General features: G+C 50.2%; 8 protein-coding genes across 8 annotated transcripts; 4 read left to right on the top strand and 4 right to left on the bottom strand.

Annotated features, from left to right (window-relative positions):
• The first annotated feature begins 572 nt into the window (after nucleotides 1–572).
• On the top strand, nucleotides 573–2,861 carry BDQ94DRAFT_180707 (Alpha/beta hydrolase family-domain-containing protein). The gene is made up of 4 exons (XM_026773692.1): nucleotides 573–1,348; nucleotides 1,435–1,573; nucleotides 1,628–1,736; nucleotides 1,802–2,861. Exons 1-4 carry the CDS (start codon nucleotides 1,157–1,159, stop codon nucleotides 2,661–2,663), a joined length of 1,302 nt encoding a protein of 433 aa, XP_026624010.1. The 5' UTR covers nucleotides 573–1,156; the 3' UTR covers nucleotides 2,664–2,861.
• Nucleotides 2,862–3,060: 199 nt separating this feature from the next.
• BDQ94DRAFT_160885 (transcription factor domain protein) lies at nucleotides 3,061–5,337 on the top strand (the record flags this gene model as incomplete). Its single annotated transcript, XM_026769276.1, has 4 exons — nucleotides 3,061–3,455; nucleotides 3,512–3,539; nucleotides 3,590–4,102; nucleotides 4,150–5,337. 4 exons carry the CDS (start codon nucleotides 3,061–3,063, stop codon nucleotides 5,335–5,337), a joined length of 2,124 nt encoding a protein of 707 aa, XP_026624009.1.
• A 970-nt stretch (nucleotides 5,338–6,307) lies between these two features.
• Nucleotides 6,308–8,294, top strand: BDQ94DRAFT_63904 (Zn(II)2Cys6 transcription factor domain-containing protein). The gene is made up of 2 exons (XM_026776232.1): nucleotides 6,308–6,530; nucleotides 6,598–8,294. Exons 1-2 carry the CDS (start codon nucleotides 6,445–6,447, stop codon nucleotides 8,159–8,161), a joined length of 1,650 nt encoding a protein of 549 aa, XP_026624008.1. The 5' UTR covers nucleotides 6,308–6,444; the 3' UTR covers nucleotides 8,162–8,294.
• A 22-nt stretch (nucleotides 8,295–8,316) lies between these two features.
• Nucleotides 8,317–10,317, bottom strand: BDQ94DRAFT_160883 (uncharacterized protein; the record flags this gene model as incomplete). The annotated part of the gene is made up of 5 exons (XM_026769275.1): nucleotides 8,317–8,596; nucleotides 8,650–8,845; nucleotides 8,906–9,521; nucleotides 9,569–10,128; nucleotides 10,263–10,317. The coding sequence occupies 5 exons, from the start codon at nucleotides 10,315–10,317 to the stop codon at nucleotides 8,317–8,319; spliced, it is 1,707 nt and encodes a 568-aa protein (XP_026624007.1).
• Nucleotides 10,318–10,439: 122 nt separating this feature from the next.
• Nucleotides 10,440–11,731, bottom strand: BDQ94DRAFT_147845 (Gfo/Idh/MocA family protein). The gene is made up of 3 exons (XM_026767088.1): nucleotides 11,635–11,731; nucleotides 11,295–11,579; nucleotides 10,440–11,238 (listed from the first exon to the last, which is right to left on the bottom strand). Exons 1-3 carry the CDS (start codon nucleotides 11,674–11,676, stop codon nucleotides 10,495–10,497), a joined length of 1,071 nt encoding a protein of 356 aa, XP_026624006.1. The 5' UTR covers nucleotides 11,677–11,731; the 3' UTR covers nucleotides 10,440–10,494.
• A 415-nt stretch (nucleotides 11,732–12,146) lies between these two features.
• On the top strand, nucleotides 12,147–13,972 carry BDQ94DRAFT_180699 (Zn(II)2Cys6 transcription factor). Its single transcript, XM_026773691.1, has 2 exons — nucleotides 12,147–12,344; nucleotides 12,395–13,972. Exons 1-2 carry the CDS (start codon nucleotides 12,290–12,292, stop codon nucleotides 13,849–13,851), a joined length of 1,512 nt encoding a protein of 503 aa, XP_026624005.1. The 5' UTR covers nucleotides 12,147–12,289; the 3' UTR covers nucleotides 13,852–13,972.
• BDQ94DRAFT_172425 (phytanoyl-CoA dioxygenase family protein) lies at nucleotides 13,945–14,934 on the bottom strand (the record flags this gene model as incomplete). The annotated part of the gene is made up of 3 exons (XM_026771956.1): nucleotides 13,945–14,170; nucleotides 14,229–14,456; nucleotides 14,507–14,934. 3 exons carry the CDS (start codon nucleotides 14,932–14,934, stop codon nucleotides 13,945–13,947), a joined length of 882 nt encoding a protein of 293 aa, XP_026624004.1.
• Nucleotides 14,935–15,861: 927 nt separating this feature from the next.
• BDQ94DRAFT_63879 (glycosyltransferase family 34 protein) lies at nucleotides 15,862–17,295 on the bottom strand. Its single transcript, XM_026776231.1, has 4 exons — nucleotides 17,106–17,295; nucleotides 16,788–17,043; nucleotides 16,192–16,722; nucleotides 15,862–16,133 (listed from the first exon to the last, which is right to left on the bottom strand). The coding sequence occupies exons 1-4, from the start codon at nucleotides 17,236–17,238 to the stop codon at nucleotides 16,130–16,132; spliced, it is 924 nt and encodes a 307-aa protein (XP_026624003.1). The 5' UTR covers nucleotides 17,239–17,295; the 3' UTR covers nucleotides 15,862–16,129.
• Between the last annotated feature and the right edge of the window lie 984 nt (nucleotides 17,296–18,279).

The raw sequence follows: 18,279 nt of genomic DNA, 5'->3' as shown, positions 1-18,279 counted from the left end.
CAATAATATTGTGAGTCTAGCTCATCCCAGCTTACATTTGTCCGTCATTCTGTGTGGACGCTCTTCAGTGTCTGAGATCTGGCGACCTTTCCAAATCGGTCCCGAATGGATTCTACCGACCCCTTCACATCAGCCGACAGTGGATCACTAACGATGTTAGTGTACAATTGTTGTACGAGGGGGATGGATCTCAAGAACCCGATGCCGGCATTGCCGATCGGAGACTCCCTGCGATGCACGATAATAGTTCATCGTTTGGCTCAATAGGAGCTGCTTCCTGATAAAGCAACAACCGGGATGCTAGCTTGAAACCAGCGGCCAATACGCATTTTTGGTGGCATGTTATGGATCCTTAGGTAAAGCAGGACTGAACAAGGACCCGAGCATCAGGCACCGGTACATGATCGCGGCCAGCTGGAGGAGTTTTTCGGGTTTGTTATTGTGCGGCGGCTCGGATATCATTTCTCTCCCTGTCTATCAAGGCAGCCACATCCGCTCTAGTGTGGTTCGGCACCTATCACGGCCCTTCCACTAGCGACTAGACTATCTACCACCACGTATCCAGCGCTAATCTGAAGAAATCAATGAACAGTGGGCCCTCGGCACTTCTTCTGAGTCAGTCGAACTCTGTCGACATGAACCATACCCAAGTTTTTCGGGTCGGGCGTATTTATGTGGCTGGCTGAGACTATCTGGAAGGTCGGGCTTGCTTCGATAGCTAGTGAGCATTCTGCTGAAGGGATCTGCAGTAGTTGTCACACAACGCATGACTCGTCTACCTTGAGAGCGTGAGGAATTGGGTCAATGTCTCCATGAATTTAGGTGACTGGTCACTCAGACTGGGGACAAATTTGAAGTGGGCCGAGAGAACCGCATGCGGTCTACGGAGTAAAATAGCGTCGTAACCTCAGCTCAAGCAAGATGATGACAACCAAGTGGAGTCGAGAACGACTCAGGACCGTATGTCTGCGGCACTGTCCTTATAAACCTTAACTCATATGGTTCAGCTCTGATGGCGAGCTAATCTGGGGTGAAATAACCGACAGAGGTCAATTGGACCGGACTAGCCTGACTTATCAGATGTGAGGTATAAATAATTGGCACGTTTCCGGCCACGAGACGCTGATCAGGTCCTTCCAAATTGTTCGAGCCAAGAATGGAGCCTTCCCCGTTCAATATCACTGAACATGTTGTTGATTGCCAGCATATTCGAGAGTATGCTCGTGCAACTCGAAGTACAAATGATGCACTAAAGCTTGCGGTCAAACAATACACACCAAAGTCGAATCCAAATCCTCAACCCGGTGATGTGACTATCATTGGAGCAACTTCTGTTGGATCCCCTAAGGTGAGTCGTGACGTATATTTACACAGTATACTGTGCTTCGATGCGTGACTCAAGAGAGTGTAAGCTAAGCTTAAGCAATGGCACAGGAACTAAAGGAGCCGCTATGGGAGGAGGTGTACGAAAGGCTAGGACGCCAAGGACTTCGAATCCGCTCTATTTGGATCACAGATTCAGCCCACCAAGCTGCGAGCGCGGCCATTAATGCGGAACATCTAGGGTTTGAGCGTACGTTTTGTACTTGCTACCAGCAAAATTTGCCTAAGGTTAATCGTATCCTAGCATCATGGTTCGACCACAGCCGAGACCTGCTTTATATGATTAATAAGTTCAAGGCTGAAATGCCGAAACCTATTATTGGAGTCGGACACAGCATCGGAGTTGGCCAACTGTAAGTTCTACTCTAACATTATAGCGTAGGAACATCCAGCCTAACGTACAATTGCCACCTACCAGATTGGGCCTATCCCTGATTCACCCCCGGCTTTTTACTTCCCTCGTCCTTATAGAACCGGTGATATCAAAGGATTTCAATTCCGGAAGAGGGTCAAGCTTTGCGAAATCAGCTCTGATCAAAAAGGATACATGGAAGTCCCGCTCTGAAGCAGATTCCTATTTCAGAAAAGCACTTAAAGGATGGGACTCCCGATGTCTTGATCTATGGTTCAAATATGGCCTCCGAGACTTAGATTTCCAGGCCGATTCAGCCGGAACCGGTAACCCCGAGTCCGCGGTCGGTCTGGCCACCACCAAAGACCAAGAGATCGCACAGAGCTTACGCCCCAACTTCGTCGACCTGCAGCCCTTGAACATGGACGGCAACAAACATCCAGATTACTTACGAGATCCCACATTCTATGTCGATGTCACCGGCCAATCAAAAACTCTGCCATTCTACCGCTATGAACCCATCTTGTTGTGGAGACTACTCAAATATGTCCGGCCATCGGTATTATGGATCTATGGCGGAAAGAGTATCATGGCGACACCGGATCAACGAGCAGAGAAGCTACAGCGGACTGGCACAGGGGTTGGGGGCAGTGGTGGATACAAGAACGGCCGCGTCAAGGAGAGAGTGATACCCGAAGGTGGACACTTCGTTCCGTTCGAGGATGTGGCAGGAGTTGCTGAACCTGCTTCTGAATGGATAGAACATGAGATAGCCAGATGGAAAGAAGAAGAAGACCGGATCCAGAAGGGCTGGCTGGAACTCACTGCTAAAGAGAGATCTTCTATCCCAAACGAGTGGCTGGCGCAAATGGACAAATACTTCATGAAAGGGAAGGCGGGCAAGACGAAAGTAAGGGCAAAGCTATGAGCATTGGATTAATGAAAAGAAGTGCGGGCACCAAAATCATTCAGTGTGCCTTGTAGTATTTGCGAGGCAATTCTTATCATGTCGTTGTATGGGGGATTTGTACATAGGATCTAGACGGACCTTGCCTGAGTGGACTACTACCTTCGATAGACGTGCCTATTACCGAATATTGATCCAAGCTGATTACCCACATAAAACTCACCATTGTTTATCTCTGAGCCAGGGTTACGACAAGCCTGCAATAAAGTCGAGACTCAACATTCAATTTCCAACCTGCAGAATACGAGGCAACGGTCACCTGACAAATGAGTAAACGGGAAGCGGTTCTCCACGCCGCCGGGAAGCCGATCATCGCCTTCAAGCTCTCCATGGGGAAAAAAGGAGACCCATTAACGAAATGCCACCACCAGAGCAAAGGGCTTCAACGCCCACCTCTTCGCGATCAGCCGCGAAATCTCCACGTGTGCTCGCATGTGTGCTGTGCCAGCAGCGCAAGGTCAGATGCGACCGCAAGTTCCCCTGCGCCAGCTGCATTCGGGCCGGCGCGCAGTGTGTGCCCACTCTGGCCCCTCGGCCGCGGCGTCGCAGGTTCCCCGAACGAGAGCTTTTGGAGCGCCTTCGGAAGTATGAGGATTTGCTGCGCCAACATAATATACCCTTTGAGCCTTTGCATGCGCCTGCCGGAGAAGACAGCAGGACCCCGGAGTTTGTAGAACATGCTCATTTTGAACAGCGTACTGCTGGGGAAGAGGGACAGTCAAAGGAGAAGGCTGAGCCAGTATACGCGGCTAAGTTGTGGCTCCCGCAGCAATGTATAGCCTATCCGATTTGCACTAACAGTTGTTTAGGAATTATTGGAAAGTACTCAGTTTAGTGGTATGTGCTATATTTGAGTTAGGTTGAACTACGCTTACAGTGGACGTCAGTCACAAGATGCTGAGGATGTCGATTTTGATAATAACAGTGAGGATGATGATCCCAGTCACTCGCAGGACACTCTGGGAGGGACTGCCGTGAGAAAGATGTTTGATCAGGCATACAAGAACAACCACCAGAATATCATATTTGGATCACATGAAGCCAATGTAGATCTATCGACTTTGCATCCTGATCAAGTCCAGATTTTCAAGCTCTGGCAGATGTACTTGGACAATGTCGACCCGCTGCTCAAAGTCACACATACCCCGACTCTCCAAGCACGCATATTTGATGCTCTTAGCGATCTGGCTCGTATAAGCCCGGAACTGGAAGCGCTCCTTTTCAGTTTGTACAGCGTCGCTATCATGAGTCTCGATGACGAAGAGTGCCGAAGCTCGTTCGGGTCTCCGAGGAAAGAACTTTTGCAAGGATATCAGTTTGGATGTCAGCAAGCCTTGCTTAATTGTGATGTGTTACGCACCGGGGATCGCGAGTGCTTAACTGCTTTGTTGCTCTATCTGGTTAGTCCCTCGAGAAGCCTTTTCTCGTGTGCCTCTAACACTTCTAGGTGTCTATGAGGTCTGAAACAGATCCGAGATCTCTATCTTCGGTGCTTGGAGTTGCCATCCGAATCGCTCAACGCATGAGCATCAATGACGAAAGGGCAAATGCAAGATACCCCCCACTCGAGCGCGAGATGCGCCGGAGGTTATGGTGGTCGCTGATAATGTTTGACAACCGCATTGGGGAGATGTCGGATCACAAAACTTCAATGTTGATACCAACTTGGGATTGCAGAAGCCCGCTCAATGTGACCGATAATGATCTGCAACCGGAGATGAAGGACTTGCCAGCTGCTTATGCGGGCCCGACTGAAGCATTGTTTATAGCTGCGCGCAGTGAACTGGGGGAGTTTCTGCGACACAGCGCCTTTCACTTGGATTATATCAACCCATCCTTGAAGGCAGTCGCCAGAGACACAACAGGTGATGGCATGACTGACATAGAAAGGAAGATAGAGGACAAATATCTCCGACTCTGCAACCCAGATAATCCCCTTCACTACATGACGATCTGGACGATACGTGGCTTCCTTGCAAAACACCTTCTGCTTGAACTCTACTCGAAATTCTCACCCACGCAGCAATCAGAAACGCAGCGCAACACCGCCAGCTCCTACGCAATGCGAATTCTCAAGTCTGATACTATGTTGATGAGATCCCCCCATACAAAACGATACCGCTGGCACGTTCACATGCACTTCCCATTCCCTGCATATCTACATGTCATCCAAGATCTGAAGAAGCGGCCCATGCAAGAGCATGCTTATGAATTGTGGAATGCCATGAGCGAAAACGCGGAGTTACGTTTCAGGGATATGCATAGATTCCACCCGATCTTCGAAATTGTCGCGCGAAATGTCCTTCAGGCCTGGGAGGCGCATCAAGCAGCATTAGGGGAACATGGAAAGTCGATAGCGCCACCATGGATTGTGCAGGATGTTAGAAGCAAGTTGAACAATCTGCATTCAGACTCGGGAAATTGCAACGCAGAGCAGCCGAATGACACGGAGGGGACCACTTCACTCTCCATGCCCACGGAGAATGATATTCCTAATTTGCTATCTGGCATGGAAGGATTTGGCAGCGTAGCTTGTGGGCTTGGTGGATATTCGGACATATTTGAACAGGCCGTCATGGATGTTGACGCGGATCAGTCAGGTTGGCCCACGATGAACTTCTACCCGATGTGGTAGAGGAATAGAGGATATGCTTGTCGTCATTGCGAGTCTCTGTACAGCTGTCACTCAATTGTTGGCTGGGTGGATTGAGAGACACCACCCGACTGAGAGCAATGACCACAGGACAGACATCGCACAATTCGTCCATACTAATTTGGAAGGCTAACCCCCGTTTCTATTCATCGATGAATATTGCACACGACGATTTTCTCGCTGTCTTTATAATCAGTCGATAGCCACGACCCTGGACGGCGCTTTTTATCCTCCTGGCTAGGTTTAGGTTTTGTCGATGCGAGAGGCCCGAGTAGAAGGCAGATTGAGGGGCCATGCGGAGCAGAAATGTGCAGCTTATTTTTTCATTATACTTGCCCAAAGTTGCTTCGTTATTGAGCCCATCACAAACCCACTTAATCGGAATTTTTACGGGTATCGGCGAAGCTATCGCCTATCTACCCGCTAAGGAAGGGCCACGTTAGTGCTCTTCGTCAGATCCGAGGTACAGTCGTTGTAGCCAAAGGCAATGCCTCTTGCACATCATATGCACGTACCCTCTTCAGAGACCAAAATGCAGAAGTAACGCAGATCTGCAATTTACTATCCGTACAACCATGTCGAGGGCGAAATTGGTGCCTGGCGCCACTCCGGGGCTTCGGCCCCGGAGCGGAGCATGGAGCAGCCTCCGTTCATTGCATTTTGCGGTTGAAGGAGCCTGGATTGGGCGACTACCCTGTTCGCCTGTCACAAGTTCAGGAGATATTAGTTGGGTGTCTCTTTTGCCTATTGGGGGCTAATCAGTGGATCAAATCCCTCCGCTTTACCCGGCCGGTCCCTTCCACTGTGGATTCGGACGCAATTCTCGTCGATAAGATGGCGATGCTGCTGTGCTCCGTCCCACCCCCTCGCAAGGCTAACAGGGCCGGGGGACTCACTAGCAGCAATCACTAACTCGCCACGGCTGGTGTCTCAGATCCACCATTGGCCAAGCCTGAACTTGGGGTTCGTCAGCTTGGCCTGCAGCAGCAGCCTCAAGGCTCCCCTCACACTGCACATGCCTCCGCTTCTCTTCAAAATCATTGTCTCGTTTCTTCATTCTCCCAACCCGCAATATCGTATCATGCAGCCATGCCGCGAAGGCCCGTCACATCAGATCCAACGAAGCGCAGAAGATCAGACGGCACAAGATCGCGAAATGGGTGTCGCACCTGTCGGTAAGTTACTACCATCCAGGTCTCACATGACTGCGGTTGCCGCTAATCCTCCATCGCATACATACAGCGCCCGCCGCATCAAATGCGACGAAACCCCCAACCAATGCAAAAACTGCACATCAACCGGGCGCTCTTGTACCTATGACATCCACCGCCTCCCCCGTGCCGCAAATAATACGTACCGTTTTCCCCACGACCTACTCACCCAAGTAACGGACGGCTTCCGCTGGACGATAACATCCGACGAGCGGCGCTGCTTCTCACACTTCCAACACTTTACAATCCCAGGATTACTGGAACTATTCGACTCGGAACTATGGAAGCAGCTCGTCCTTCAAATCAGTTACTCCGAGCCGGCAGTCTACCACGCTGCGGTAGCCTTGAGCGCCGTACACCAGGACGTCGAGGTATCGGGGATGCCATTGCCAGGACAGACTCGACAAAACATCTGGCAGAAGTTTGCACTCGAACAATCCGCACGCTCATTCGGGATATTAAGCCGACGGCATGCGAGTGATCCCCACTTAAGAGAGGTCATGTTGCTCTGTTGTCTTCTATACTCGCTCCTAGAGCTCCTACAGGGCCAATACGAGCGAGCATGCCACCACCTCCAAGGCGGCCTACGCATACTCCGAGAGCTCAAAGTCCAGAAGCCTCTAGCAGACGAAACCGAGTCACCCGTGGAGAAATGTTTAGTGGCAGCCTTCGTACAGCTAGATATCCAATCGACATACTACGGCGTCGACGGACCAGTTCTATGCGTGGACAACGAACTAGGCAAATACCAATGGCAACTGAAGAATACCGAGTCATTCGCAAGCCTCATCGAGGCCCGTCAAGCCATCGAGCCCCTAGTCAGTGGAGTATTCCGATTCACATCACAATCCTGGCCACTATCTCCCGCCGACGTGGCAAGAGATTACAACGCCCTGCTTCCACGTCAATACCAACTCCTCTCACAATTAACCCACTACGCCGAACTATTCACCCCATTCTACACCCACGCATACCCCACCCTCACGCGAAAAGAGCAACGCGGCTCCGACATCATCTACATCCTCCACCGGACCCTCACATTATCAGTCAAAACCTGCCTCCTAGCCAAGAACCCCGCCGTGCTCGACATCTACACCCCGGAATACCAAGAAGCATTATATCTCGTCGAAGCACTATTACACAAGTACCCCGAACGGCCAGCATTCACACTAGACGTGGGCATTCTACCCAGCTTGTATCTCATCTCGTTCGGATGCTACGATATCCGAGTACGGCTGCGCGCCATCGAAGTGCTGCAGCAGTGGCCGCATCGGGAGGGACTGTTCGAGTCGAAATGGGCGTCGTTTCTCTTGCTGGAGTTTGTGAAAGCGGATATCAAGAAGGATGCAGAGAATGTGCCAGAATTGACGGTGAGTGAGGGTTCCGTATCCGGGTCTGGCTCGAGTTCGGCTGCGAGTTCGCCCTCCGCTACGGTGGACCAGTATATGTCCACTGTTGGGCATATTGAGAGCGTTCAGCAGCAGATTATGAGTGGTCAGGACTTTCTGTTGCAGGATGCGCTGCAGAGCGCGGATTATTTGACTTCGTGGTCGTGCGTTAAGGCGATTGCGCCGAAGAGGGGGCGCATGGGCTAGAGGACCATCTACTTAACAGAAGTTTTATTATCTGTGTCGGATCATACTGCCTCGTATGTAATACTTACATCTTCAGTAGCACTTTGATGTCCAAAACACCTATCTACAAAATCACAGATCTATTGTGGAATATGACACAAGCTGCTGATGGCCACTCAAGGGCTGCAATTATCTATCTCTTCCCAACCACGCCTCAATCGCGCATAGCACTTCTGCATCGGCCACGAATGCAACTCACGAGTCTGGTTGATAATACCTACCAGCGCCTCGCGCTCGTCCGGCTCGGTAAAATACTCCCCGTAGAGACTGATAGAAATCACGGCAGTGACTAAAGCCGGATGGCAATGGGCGTGGTTTACTGCGATGCCGCATATCCTGAGCACGATGGAGCGGACTTCTGCTTCCGCTTTGCGATGCGCAGCTCGAGTGGAGTTTCTGACATGTTAGTACATGGGGATCGGCGGAGGGATAGGATATGTCGGACGTACGAAAGGTATGGATTCTGAGCGGTTAGGATCATATTGGCTATCTCTAGATGCTGCACTGCAGTCACGTGCTCATCGGAGCTGTACCATATTGCAGGGAATAGTTCGCCACGCGACCTATCTGCTTTCTTCTCGAATATCGGTGCTAGTTCGGAACGGTAGTCGTGTTTGAGCTTTCTGTGGCGCAGCATGAGGCGGTCTGGGGAAATGAGTTAGTGATGCAGGAGATGGATAGACGGTGGTAAGGGAGGGAACGAACTCCATTCCTCACGCGTACCGTCCCCCCAGCGCCACTTCGTCACTTCACTAGCGAGCATTACCAGAGTGTTTGCAGCAGACGCCTTCCCCCAGTCTTCTGGAGTGAATCGCATCTTTGGTGGCCGTTGTCTTGTCAGTGCGTAGTATACCTCCTGTCGGATAACGATCCAATAAGCTGCAGTGGCAAGAGACTGCTCCAACCGGTGGGAGATCATGGCATCGATAATCCTCTGCGTGATGGCTAGAAAGTTGACTCTATCGTGCGCCGACATGTCTGCGATCGTATCGTTGTTGTCCTCTATGTCCTCTTCCATCTCTTCGTATTGGCGTAAGATAACTGTGGCAACCATTATATTCTCTTGTTCAGTGGGATCGGTTATTTCAGGGAATCTGAGAAGCTCAGGAATGCATTTGAGCGTGTATTCTACGGCTGTGCATTTCTCCAGGACCGGGAGAAGCTGTCCACGATAGCAAACTCCTTGGGGTGTTGCGTACTGCGGGAGGCGAGCTAGGTGGCGAGCAGACACTGCGAATAGAGCGTTGCGTATGATCGAGCAGTATTGTGCTCGACGCGGTACTACTAATTGAAAGTGTCGGCGGTCGTCGCAGTGATCGAACTAAAGTATTTCAGTAAAATCGGCATCACAAGTAGTTGGTGGCTTACCCATGGCGATATTTCCTCGATGAAATGGCGTAGAAGACAAGCCTCCTGCACGCTGGTCTGCCCGGGCTCAAGAGTAGATGAAGCGTCATCTGTCTGAACTGGTATCCTCGACCGTGGCATTCCATTGATCAAGCAATTGCGTTCAGAGTTGTTCACAGATTCCCACTCGCGTGCAACATTAGACAGTCTGTTGACGTTGGTCGTGTCCTCCAAAACGAAGGTGCGAAAGCCATTCCGTGAAGGATCAAAGGGGGAAGTCTGATCCTCACGTTGGGCACATACAGGACCATCATTTTTGCCGGAGGTTGGCGTTTCCCATTGCTCTGTAGGCTCCTGGTATGGTGTTGAACTCTGAGCCACATCCAGGAACTCTGGGAGTGAAGAGTCTCCTGAGAATAGCTTCCATTTCTTCGGCTGGCTGCTCATCCAAGATTGATCCTTCGAGAAATTCCCATCAAGCCTAGCCGTCGACCCTTGGCGAAAGACTGACTTTTTCTGCACTGGTCTACAGACTAAGCCTTTGTCTTTACATCGTGTGCACGTCGGTTGCTGTTTGTCACCTGTACTTGAGTCAAGCAAACATTAGTGACATTCGGGATTCGGGAGGAGCAGACTGACATCTCACGTGTTTCTCTGGGATCAATTAGCACTAGACGATATCTCCAGAAGATGAATTATACTCTGAGGGTCTTACCGCGACAGTTAGAGCAAGGTGTCCGTGCCAGTGTAGATTGTGATGATGGCGGCATTGTTGGGAAGTGAAGCAATTGGCGGTAACGGCAACTGGACGGCGGAGCCTACTCTTTTGGGCCAAAAGCCACCTTGAGGGGAAGTCCCCCACATCCCCGCATCCCTTGAATCCGTCCCAGGAGAACATTGTCATCAAGGAATATGTTTTATTTCGATTAAATTCTACTAACTTCAATCTAATGTGAATCATTGCAGTTCAGCCGCTCGCCATTCTCGTTAAAGCGCACCACTTCCCCAGACAGCAGAGCACTTTGCAAAGCTTGTCCGATCTTCATCACCATAATTCCTCGCTCTAGCGGCAGCGGAACTTCGGTGTCTTTCAGCACCGCAGTCACAAACTCGTTGGCTTCGACGGCAAATGCATTCTCGAATCTTTCCCAGTATTCCGGCTGCACCTCGTGTCGCATACCCAGTTTATCGGCAAGGACAATGTTGTTCTGTCGGGGAATAACGTTGACCATTATCTTACCCTCGGTTCCGGTGATCTCGGTACAGACATCATGTCCATGTGCCTGAGTCCGTGAGCAGTAGAAGTATGCAATCTTCCCGCCCCAGAACTCTATAACACCGACTGCATTGTCCACATCCGCCAGGTCCTTCAGCTCTGGGTGATGCTGCAGCGTTCCAGCTGCCCAGCAAGCTTTGGGCGTCGGGTTATCCAAGAACCAGAGCGACAAGTCAATATCGTGAATGGCACAGTCGACAAAGATACCACCATTGCGGGACGCGTATCGGACAAAGAAGCCCGTCTCATCCTTCAGGTCGCAGGTGTTCGACCGCACCAAAAACGGCGATCCAATGGCCTTTTGATCGAAGATCTTCTGGCTCGCGTCCCGGTAGGAGGCATCGAACCTGCGCGAGAAACCGGCCATCACTTTGAGCGAAGGCTTGGCTCTCGCTGCGTCAACCACTGATTGGGCCTAGTGACGAGCTATTAGCATCTATAATGTCAGATGTATTGAAAAGGGTAGCAGACCTCTGCCAAGTCGGTACTCAGTGGCTTTTCGCAAAGGACATGCAGGTCCTTGTCGATAGCCGCCAGGGATTGGCTCGCATGGACGTCAGTGCTGCTCGAAATCCAAACTGCCTGAAGTCCAGGATGAGCCAGCATGTTATCGTAGTTGTCATAGACGGTGATGCCAAAGTCGTTGTACTCCTGGTTGCTTGTGGCCCATTCAATCTCGCTAGCATCAGTACTGCAGACTGCCACGACCTTGGCTCGCGGAACACGGTAAAGCAAGGTATGTAAATGACGCTTGCCCTGAAAGCATATTAGCACTGTGGCACAAGTCTTTGTGAATGAAATAGATGTTTACCATCCGGCCAAGGCCGACAACTGCAATTTGGACGGAACTCATGGTAGCTTTTTCTTGTGATGATCAAGTACCTGAGAAGTTGTATGCTCTAGGATCTTTCCTGTGAGATTACAAGAGTATTGGGGAGGAATGTGCTCTATTTATGCCTTCTGATGTCCAGCATACAGGAGCTGGTTCACCTTATGGTCGTAAGTATAGCCGCCGGAACTTGCCTAATATGGTAATCGACTGTTGGCGGCATTGGCCGCAGTCTCGCCGGGACCTACTGAAACAGGAAAAAAGAGTAATATCAAGAATTACTCGCTCATCCCAATCTGCCCATAATTACAATGACCAGCATTGAAATCTGATCTTGCGGGCTCTCGAACTGGACATTTTACGTTTTCGAATTCATAGACATGCCATCGTAACAGGAAATAATGCCCGTTGTGCTGAACTGTGGAGATCATGTGACCCACTCAGCGATAACCATCCCGTTTGATGCTATCAACTTTGTTATCCGTTCATCCACCCCCGAACATGGCAACGATAGAAACCCATCTCGCAGTTGCATGCCACAACGCCAGTCGCTGAGGCCCCCAAATACCAGCTAATCCTTAGGACTAGTTCTATTCATGCTTGCCGCGGGGATATACTCCCCTAACTGGCCTACACCATGAAGAATGTCCGGAATGACTTTCTCCCCGCCGATCGGAAAATTGCAACCCGAGGTACGGAGAATCTCGATCACAACTCACTGCAAAACCTGCTGACACTTCAGACTGCCGTTTATGCACTAAAAGACGCATAAAATGTGATCGGACTATCCCACAGTGCCGCAAATGCACTATTCGGGGGCACTGTTGTCCTGGGTTCGACGCAGTTCAATTGAACTGGAACCATTCTATGGCACGTCGGGGGAACCAGATCTCATCTCGATCTGGACTCAGTCATCCGCAAGATCGAGAAACGAAAGGATACATCGTTAGACATGGTACTGCTATCATCCATACTTTTGTTGTGGAGGCCAGTCCGCCGATCCCTAACCCGCTGACCGATGACGGTCTCAGTCGTCGCCAGTCATCGACAGTACTAGGTGAACGGCTGATCAATCATTTTAGCTGCCATGTTGTAAGCATATTCTCGTGGATCGACAGTCACAAGAATCCTTGGAGGAAGATCGTGCTACCTCTGGCACAGGGGTCTATAAGTGTCCGCCTGTCTATACTGAACCTCGCTGCCGCTCACTTAGCAGCCACATCTACTGGTACCATTGCATTACGTATGAAACAGGTCAACTATAGCCTAAGAGATATTGCCTTACGCAGCCTAAACCAAGAGATCCAGCGCCAACTAGACTGCCATGCCGTGAAGCCACCTGACCAGCTATGTCTGACTAGAATTCTCATTGCTGCGATTACACTTTGCCATGCGGAATTGGTGACTCGCGATTCGACCGATTGGACTACTCATCTACATGCATGTCGGTCGATCGTAAGCAGGTACGGAGTGTGCGCTCGGAACGAGTCTCTCGATCCCATGACACAATTTGCGATCAAAGAGATCAGGGACGTTGAGGTATTCAACAATGTCTTCTCGTTCTCAAGCAGCAGTAAAGTAGCGACTACCGCAATTGAGTTTCAGCCATGGACGTTTACAGACCTGATCAATGACATCACTTCCATGGAAAGACATCATTATGGGTATCTCAATGAAGGCCGACAGCCACCTGATGTTGACTTCAACATCTGGCAAGCAAAGCTAGAGCAAGCCTCCGCACAAATGAGTATGTCGGATATCACATGTCTGTTGGCCCAGGGGAAGACTACGCGAGACGGCTTTGAAGCCCTCATAGACACCCATTATTACGCAACTCTTATATATCTCCATCAGGCGTTTGCATCTCCGACCTCAATGATGAGAACCGTCTCCTCCACTTTACCCATCCTCCTTGATAGAATTCAAAAGGTTGCTTTGGCTTCCAGTGATGCGTTCGCCCAGGACCTCTTTTTCCCCCTTTTTATTGCTGGTACAGAGTGCTGGGGAGATGAGGGTAAGCAACAGATAGTTCAACAGATTCTCCTCAAACTACTTGTCACGACTGGGTTGTGGTGCAATCACAGGGCGCTAGATTTCCTGCGTGCATTCTGGTCAAGCTCGAAGCATCATGGCACCGGGAAGTGGATACAGTATGGTCGAGATTCCAAGCAACAGCTGGGTCATTTTCTTGTGTTCTGAGATGGAATGATCTTGGAGAATATCCTCCGTTATCTATCACAAAACGGATCTCATCCGCAGGTGGCTTCATGCAGCTCATGCCATGTCACGCCATCACATATCAACAGTTTCTTCATCCTCTACGCCGAACAACGCCCTCATTGGATCCTGATAATACATGAATCCAACCCCTGGCTCGCAGACCCCGTACCCTAGAAGTCTTTGGGCCTGAGGCTTCATCTTCTTCACTCGCTCTAAGGGAACTACCAAGAACTGGTTCTCGGCTGGACGTAGTGTTGGTTTGCAGAGGAAAATTCCCACCGTTTCGCGATAATCGTTTCTGAACGCAAAGATGGTCACCAAAATGCAACATTGAAATGAAGAAGGGAGCAACATACTCTGTGACATTTGCACCACCAGCATGATACAGATTCCCCAAGAAGATAAACGCATCACCGGGTTCCAATTCTGCAGGAATGGCCTCCTCATCTAATGGTCGCCGTTCCGGGCCCCAGAGATGTGAACCCGGAATGGCAACGGTCGCTCCATTTTCCTTGTTTGTCTTCGTCAATGCAGTCACACAGCCAATCATCACGGGCAGTTGCGCATCGTGTGGGTGATAGTCACTGCTTTTCTATCAGCCTACTAAAATTGGCAAAGGGCCCGTCAGGCCTACTTATCGTCACGGTGAAGCACCTGCTGTTTGCTTCCCGGTGTCACTCGGAACCCAGCCGTGCTAGAGATGATCGGCTTCCCAGACACCGTCACCTTATGATCACCCCTCCAGAAGGAATAACTGGACGAGACAAGTGCATTGGCGATGCTGATATAGGTTGGATTACATGCCAATTCGATGCAGGCATCCGAGATGCCTAGCAGACCGGTAGCACGCTGGGTTGTCGGAGGGAACAGACCATACTTGTCTGGTGTATCTTTGTCGAAGTGTGGCCGCAGATCTTGTTTGATTTGCTCGGCTGCATCGCGGGTGATGAGGCTCTCTACGATCACTCCCCCGTCTCGACGGATTGTCTCGACGAGAACATCAGTAGAGGTAGCGGTAGCATTGAAGCGTGCGAAAGAAGGCTTGTTGTTAGAAGCAATCATTGTTCCTGGAATATGAAAATTCTTTGAAAGCCGATACGAAAATTTATGCAACTTCTGATGGCCCTGAAAATCGGGAGTACTATACACTACTATATATAAAATGAGCCAGACAGAGCACCCTATTCCCATTACCTCTCAGAATCACAGGGCACAACACATTTCCCCTCACCACAGCCCACCCCGAAACCTTCACTCCCCAAATCTCGTACAGGCGAAAGAATCCCAAACCCAATCCGGCAAGACATGAGAGAAAGCTTATCTCCGCAAAGGAATCACCCACCAACTCAAAAACATGGGGTAAGAACGAAACAAGCACTAGCACCAAAACAGCATATCGGCAGAGAAACAAAAAGATACATTTTTCGAAACTTCGAAGATCACAAGATCCCCTTCACATAGAACCAGTGTTGGCAATACGGATTCTACACATAATGCCAAGTTGAAGTTGATTGGCTAGTTTCTCGCCCTTGTACAACAATGTCGCTGATGTGCCTGGCTCTCTACGAGAAAGCTAGAGAACCAGCTCTGTGGGAAACGTCAATGTTTAGAGGTCAGTACGCAGTCTAGACAACTATTAGGCAGTTTCGAATGCTCTTTAGCTGGCCCGGAATGGAGGAGGGGGCATTGCAATTGTTCAGTGCTTATTGGCGCTTATACACACGCCTACTCAGAGCTCAGTCGGATGGTTTCCGTGCCAAATCCTATTAATACCAAACTGTGATGCAGACATAGTGTTGAGTCTCGTCCCAGCCAAGTGATTCTAGTTTCTTAGTGGCTTGCTTTTAGTAGGGGTCGCTGCCGTCCTCGGAGCTTAGCATTATTCTACGCATTTTCTTGATGCTTATGCATCTCTAAAGCAGCTCGGTTAGTTGGGGGTTGCTGGAATAGATGGTAATGGTAAGATGGTAGTGCGACCATGTGAAAAATATCAGCGCTCATTGGCAACACAGGGTATCTGGTATTCTTTGATTATATCTATGCGCAAAGACAAGATGCACCACCAGTCACGACTATGCATAATCATACAAAGATCGTTGATCGTTCGTTGCCTCAGACAAAAGCAAATCTTCTGTCAATGAGTGTACCTGCACTCACTGAGAAACAATCGTATCGGGGAAATCAAAAACTGCAACCGTTATATACAGGGGGTAACTTGATTTGACGTGTTTGGGGAAGGGCCTGCCCTTTCCAGATTTCAACTAAGAGTCGTCAGTATCCGACGAAAACTCGAGCTTCTGCCCAAACAATTCCGCGTACTTATCCTGCCAGTAGTCTGCTATCTCCTTGTAGTATGACGTCTTATCGAGGGGTAGCTCCCAGTCGGGGCTATGCGATTCGGCTATCGTGAGGTAGGGGTCCATAATCTCGTCGAACCGATCCTTAGGGGCTCCTGGAAAATGGACGAGGAAATCCCCATGGTGTAATTGGAATTCTACTGGTCGGTCGGGGTTGAGGTCAATCGCATCGGCGTTTCGTGGGTAGGCATTAAACCATCGCAGTGGGCAGAAGGCGATGGATCGAGAGAAATAATCATTCTCGTTGATCACATTCTCCATGGCGGACTGGTCTGCCCAGAAGAGGCCAACTTCGGGATGTACGACTGGGTAGGAGAGTGTGGCAGAGAGAAGCTCGACGGCCCATTGGTTGACGCGCATGAAGAAAACCCCATTGTTTATGCCGTTCCAATCTTTCGCCATGAGGAGATGAGTGTCGGTATACCGTTCTGGTGGGAGGAAGATTTCGAGAGGAATATTAGGGTTCATAACGGCCGTGTCACCATCGACCCAACTGTGGTACATGTGTTAGTTCATCACAGGAATGATTGGCGTTTAGTTATGCTGTAATAAACTCACAACAGCCATTGTACCCGTTCCGCTTCTGGCTTTTGCAATTCCTCAACCAAAGTCGATAAAAGAATGGCAGGCTTGCTCCAGTAACCCCCAAGGATGGGTTTGCGCAGCACAGTCATGGGGTACCCGAACTTCTTAGCATGCTCTTCGTGCGTTTTAAGGCCTCTGTAGTACGAGGTCTTATTGCCATAGACCATGGTCACCTTGCGAATTATGGCTTGAGGTTGAGGTTCGGATATTTGGGTCTCATGGGGCCCTTCTCCTTTAGGTCAGTTTCAATCAAAATGCAGGGTAACGCGTAGGTGAGTGAGAGAGACTCACGGAATTGTGAGAATGTCTTGAGCAGCCCGACAATCACAAACAAGGCTAACGCCACATGGAAAAGAGGCTTGCATCGGAATCGCTGGCCCCGGCCACTGGGGAGATATCCTTTCTGCATTCTGAAGTCTTTCATTCTTGTCCCATTTCCTGGGGTGGGAGGTGGTAGGACATGAGTGAAAGCACGGCGCGCAGTGCGGGGAGGAGAGAGCTTTCATAAATCCAGACCGGTTCGCAGGGAACGCTTAGGGAACGCTTACCCTGCACCACCCGTAAGGTGGACAATGACGGCTCCAGCGGATAGCACGGGTACATGTGGTCCTGGCCACTGATTGACTGCAAAAGAACAGCGCCGGGCCTGCAGCTAACCAATGGCCGTCATGGATAGGGAAAGGATTTACAAGGCGCTTTTGATAGGCACCAGTGGGGTGCGGACACCATTTTCAGGTTAGAGGCGCCTTGTGGAGGGGAACCGGCCTCCTCGGATAGCTACTAGGCCGCACACTAGACAGCGGCTGAGCCTAACGATGTTGGCTGCACCACAAAAGCGCACGAATGGTAGGGCCTTATCGAGCCAGCTGAGAGGGCCGTGCAGGGGTCTGCTATGTGTCCACAGTAGGGATTACCTAGTATCAAATGAGAGCTTCTGACGTAGCGCGGAGTAGAGGCTGTGGGGCTGTCTGCGAAAGTAGCGCCACGGTCTACTGTTCACTAAGTGTAAAGGGTCTCCATTCCAATACACAGAACCGTCCTTCGTGCATTGGCTAACCGAAGAACAACCGGAACACCACCGAGGTCGACAAATCTGTAAGCCTTACTAAGTACTGTCCGCAGAATCATGTGCACGAATGGGAAATTTACAGGAATCGGGACGGTCAGCGGGAGGCTGATGATCGCGCTAAACGGGTGTCGGATAGGGCCTGATCCAGCGCGCTAAGTTTGGTGCCTGGTTATTTGACAGGCCAGCCCAGAAAAAAAAAGTTCTCGACAACTGAACGATAGTTTGCCGAGTAGTACTAAAAGCAAAGTAGCCTAAGGTTACGTATTTTGGTAGCTTAACATTAATCACCTCACAACTCACCGTTTGGGACAGCTGTGATGCTCATATTGGGTTTATATCCTTTCATTCTCAATACAAAGCCACAGATTAACATAAGGCTTTCAGATAAGGTTGGAA

Source organism: Aspergillus welwitschiae (genome assembly GCF_003344945.1).
Source record: "Aspergillus welwitschiae strain CBS 139.54b unplaced genomic scaffold BDQ94scaffold_26, whole genome shotgun sequence".
Classification (NCBI taxonomy): domain Eukaryota; kingdom Fungi; phylum Ascomycota; class Eurotiomycetes; order Eurotiales; family Aspergillaceae; genus Aspergillus; species Aspergillus welwitschiae.
Note: the sequence above shows the minus strand (reverse complement) of the source record. Positions and strands in the feature narration are given on the sequence as shown.

Coding starts and splice junctions, on each gene's coding strand:
- BDQ94DRAFT_180707 (XM_026773692.1), top strand. CDS start 1,157: ATGGAGCCTTCCCCGTTCAATATCACTGAACATGTTGTTGATTGCCAG. Junction 1,349..1,434: donor CTTCTGTTGGATCCCCTAAG/GTGAGTCGTGAC, acceptor GCAATGGCACAG/GAACTAAAGGAGCCGCTATG. Junction 1,574..1,627: donor GGAACATCTAGGGTTTGAGC/GTACGTTTTGTA, acceptor ATCGTATCCTAG/CATCATGGTTCGACCACAGC.
- BDQ94DRAFT_63904 (XM_026776232.1), top strand. CDS start 6,445: ATGCCGCGAAGGCCCGTCACATCAGATCCAACGAAGCGCAGAAGATCA. Junction 6,531..6,597: donor AATGGGTGTCGCACCTGTCG/GTAAGTTACTAC, acceptor GCATACATACAG/CGCCCGCCGCATCAAATGCG.
- BDQ94DRAFT_147845 (XM_026767088.1), bottom strand. CDS start 11,676: ATGAGTTCCGTCCAAATTGCAGTTGTCGGCCTTGGCCGGATG. Junction 11,580..11,634: donor TTGTCGGCCTTGGCCGGATG/GTAAACATCTAT, acceptor ATATGCTTTCAG/GGCAAGCGTCATTTACATAC. Junction 11,239..11,294: donor TGAGTACCGACTTGGCAGAG/GTCTGCTACCCT, acceptor GCTCGTCACTAG/GCCCAATCAGTGGTTGACGC.
- BDQ94DRAFT_180699 (XM_026773691.1), top strand. CDS start 12,290: ATGAAGAATGTCCGGAATGACTTTCTCCCCGCCGATCGGAAAATTGCA. Junction 12,345..12,394: donor TCGGAAAATTGCAACCCGAG/GTACGGAGAATC, acceptor CTGACACTTCAG/ACTGCCGTTTATGCACTAAA.
- BDQ94DRAFT_63879 (XM_026776231.1), bottom strand. CDS start 17,238: ATGAAAGACTTCAGAATGCAGAAAGGATATCTCCCCAGTGGCCGGGGC. Junction 17,044..17,105: donor CAAGACATTCTCACAATTCC/GTGAGTCTCTCT, acceptor GACCTAAAGGAG/AAGGGCCCCATGAGACCCAA. Junction 16,723..16,787: donor GAACGGGTACAATGGCTGTT/GTGAGTTTATTA, acceptor CATGTACCACAG/TTGGGTCGATGGTGACACGG.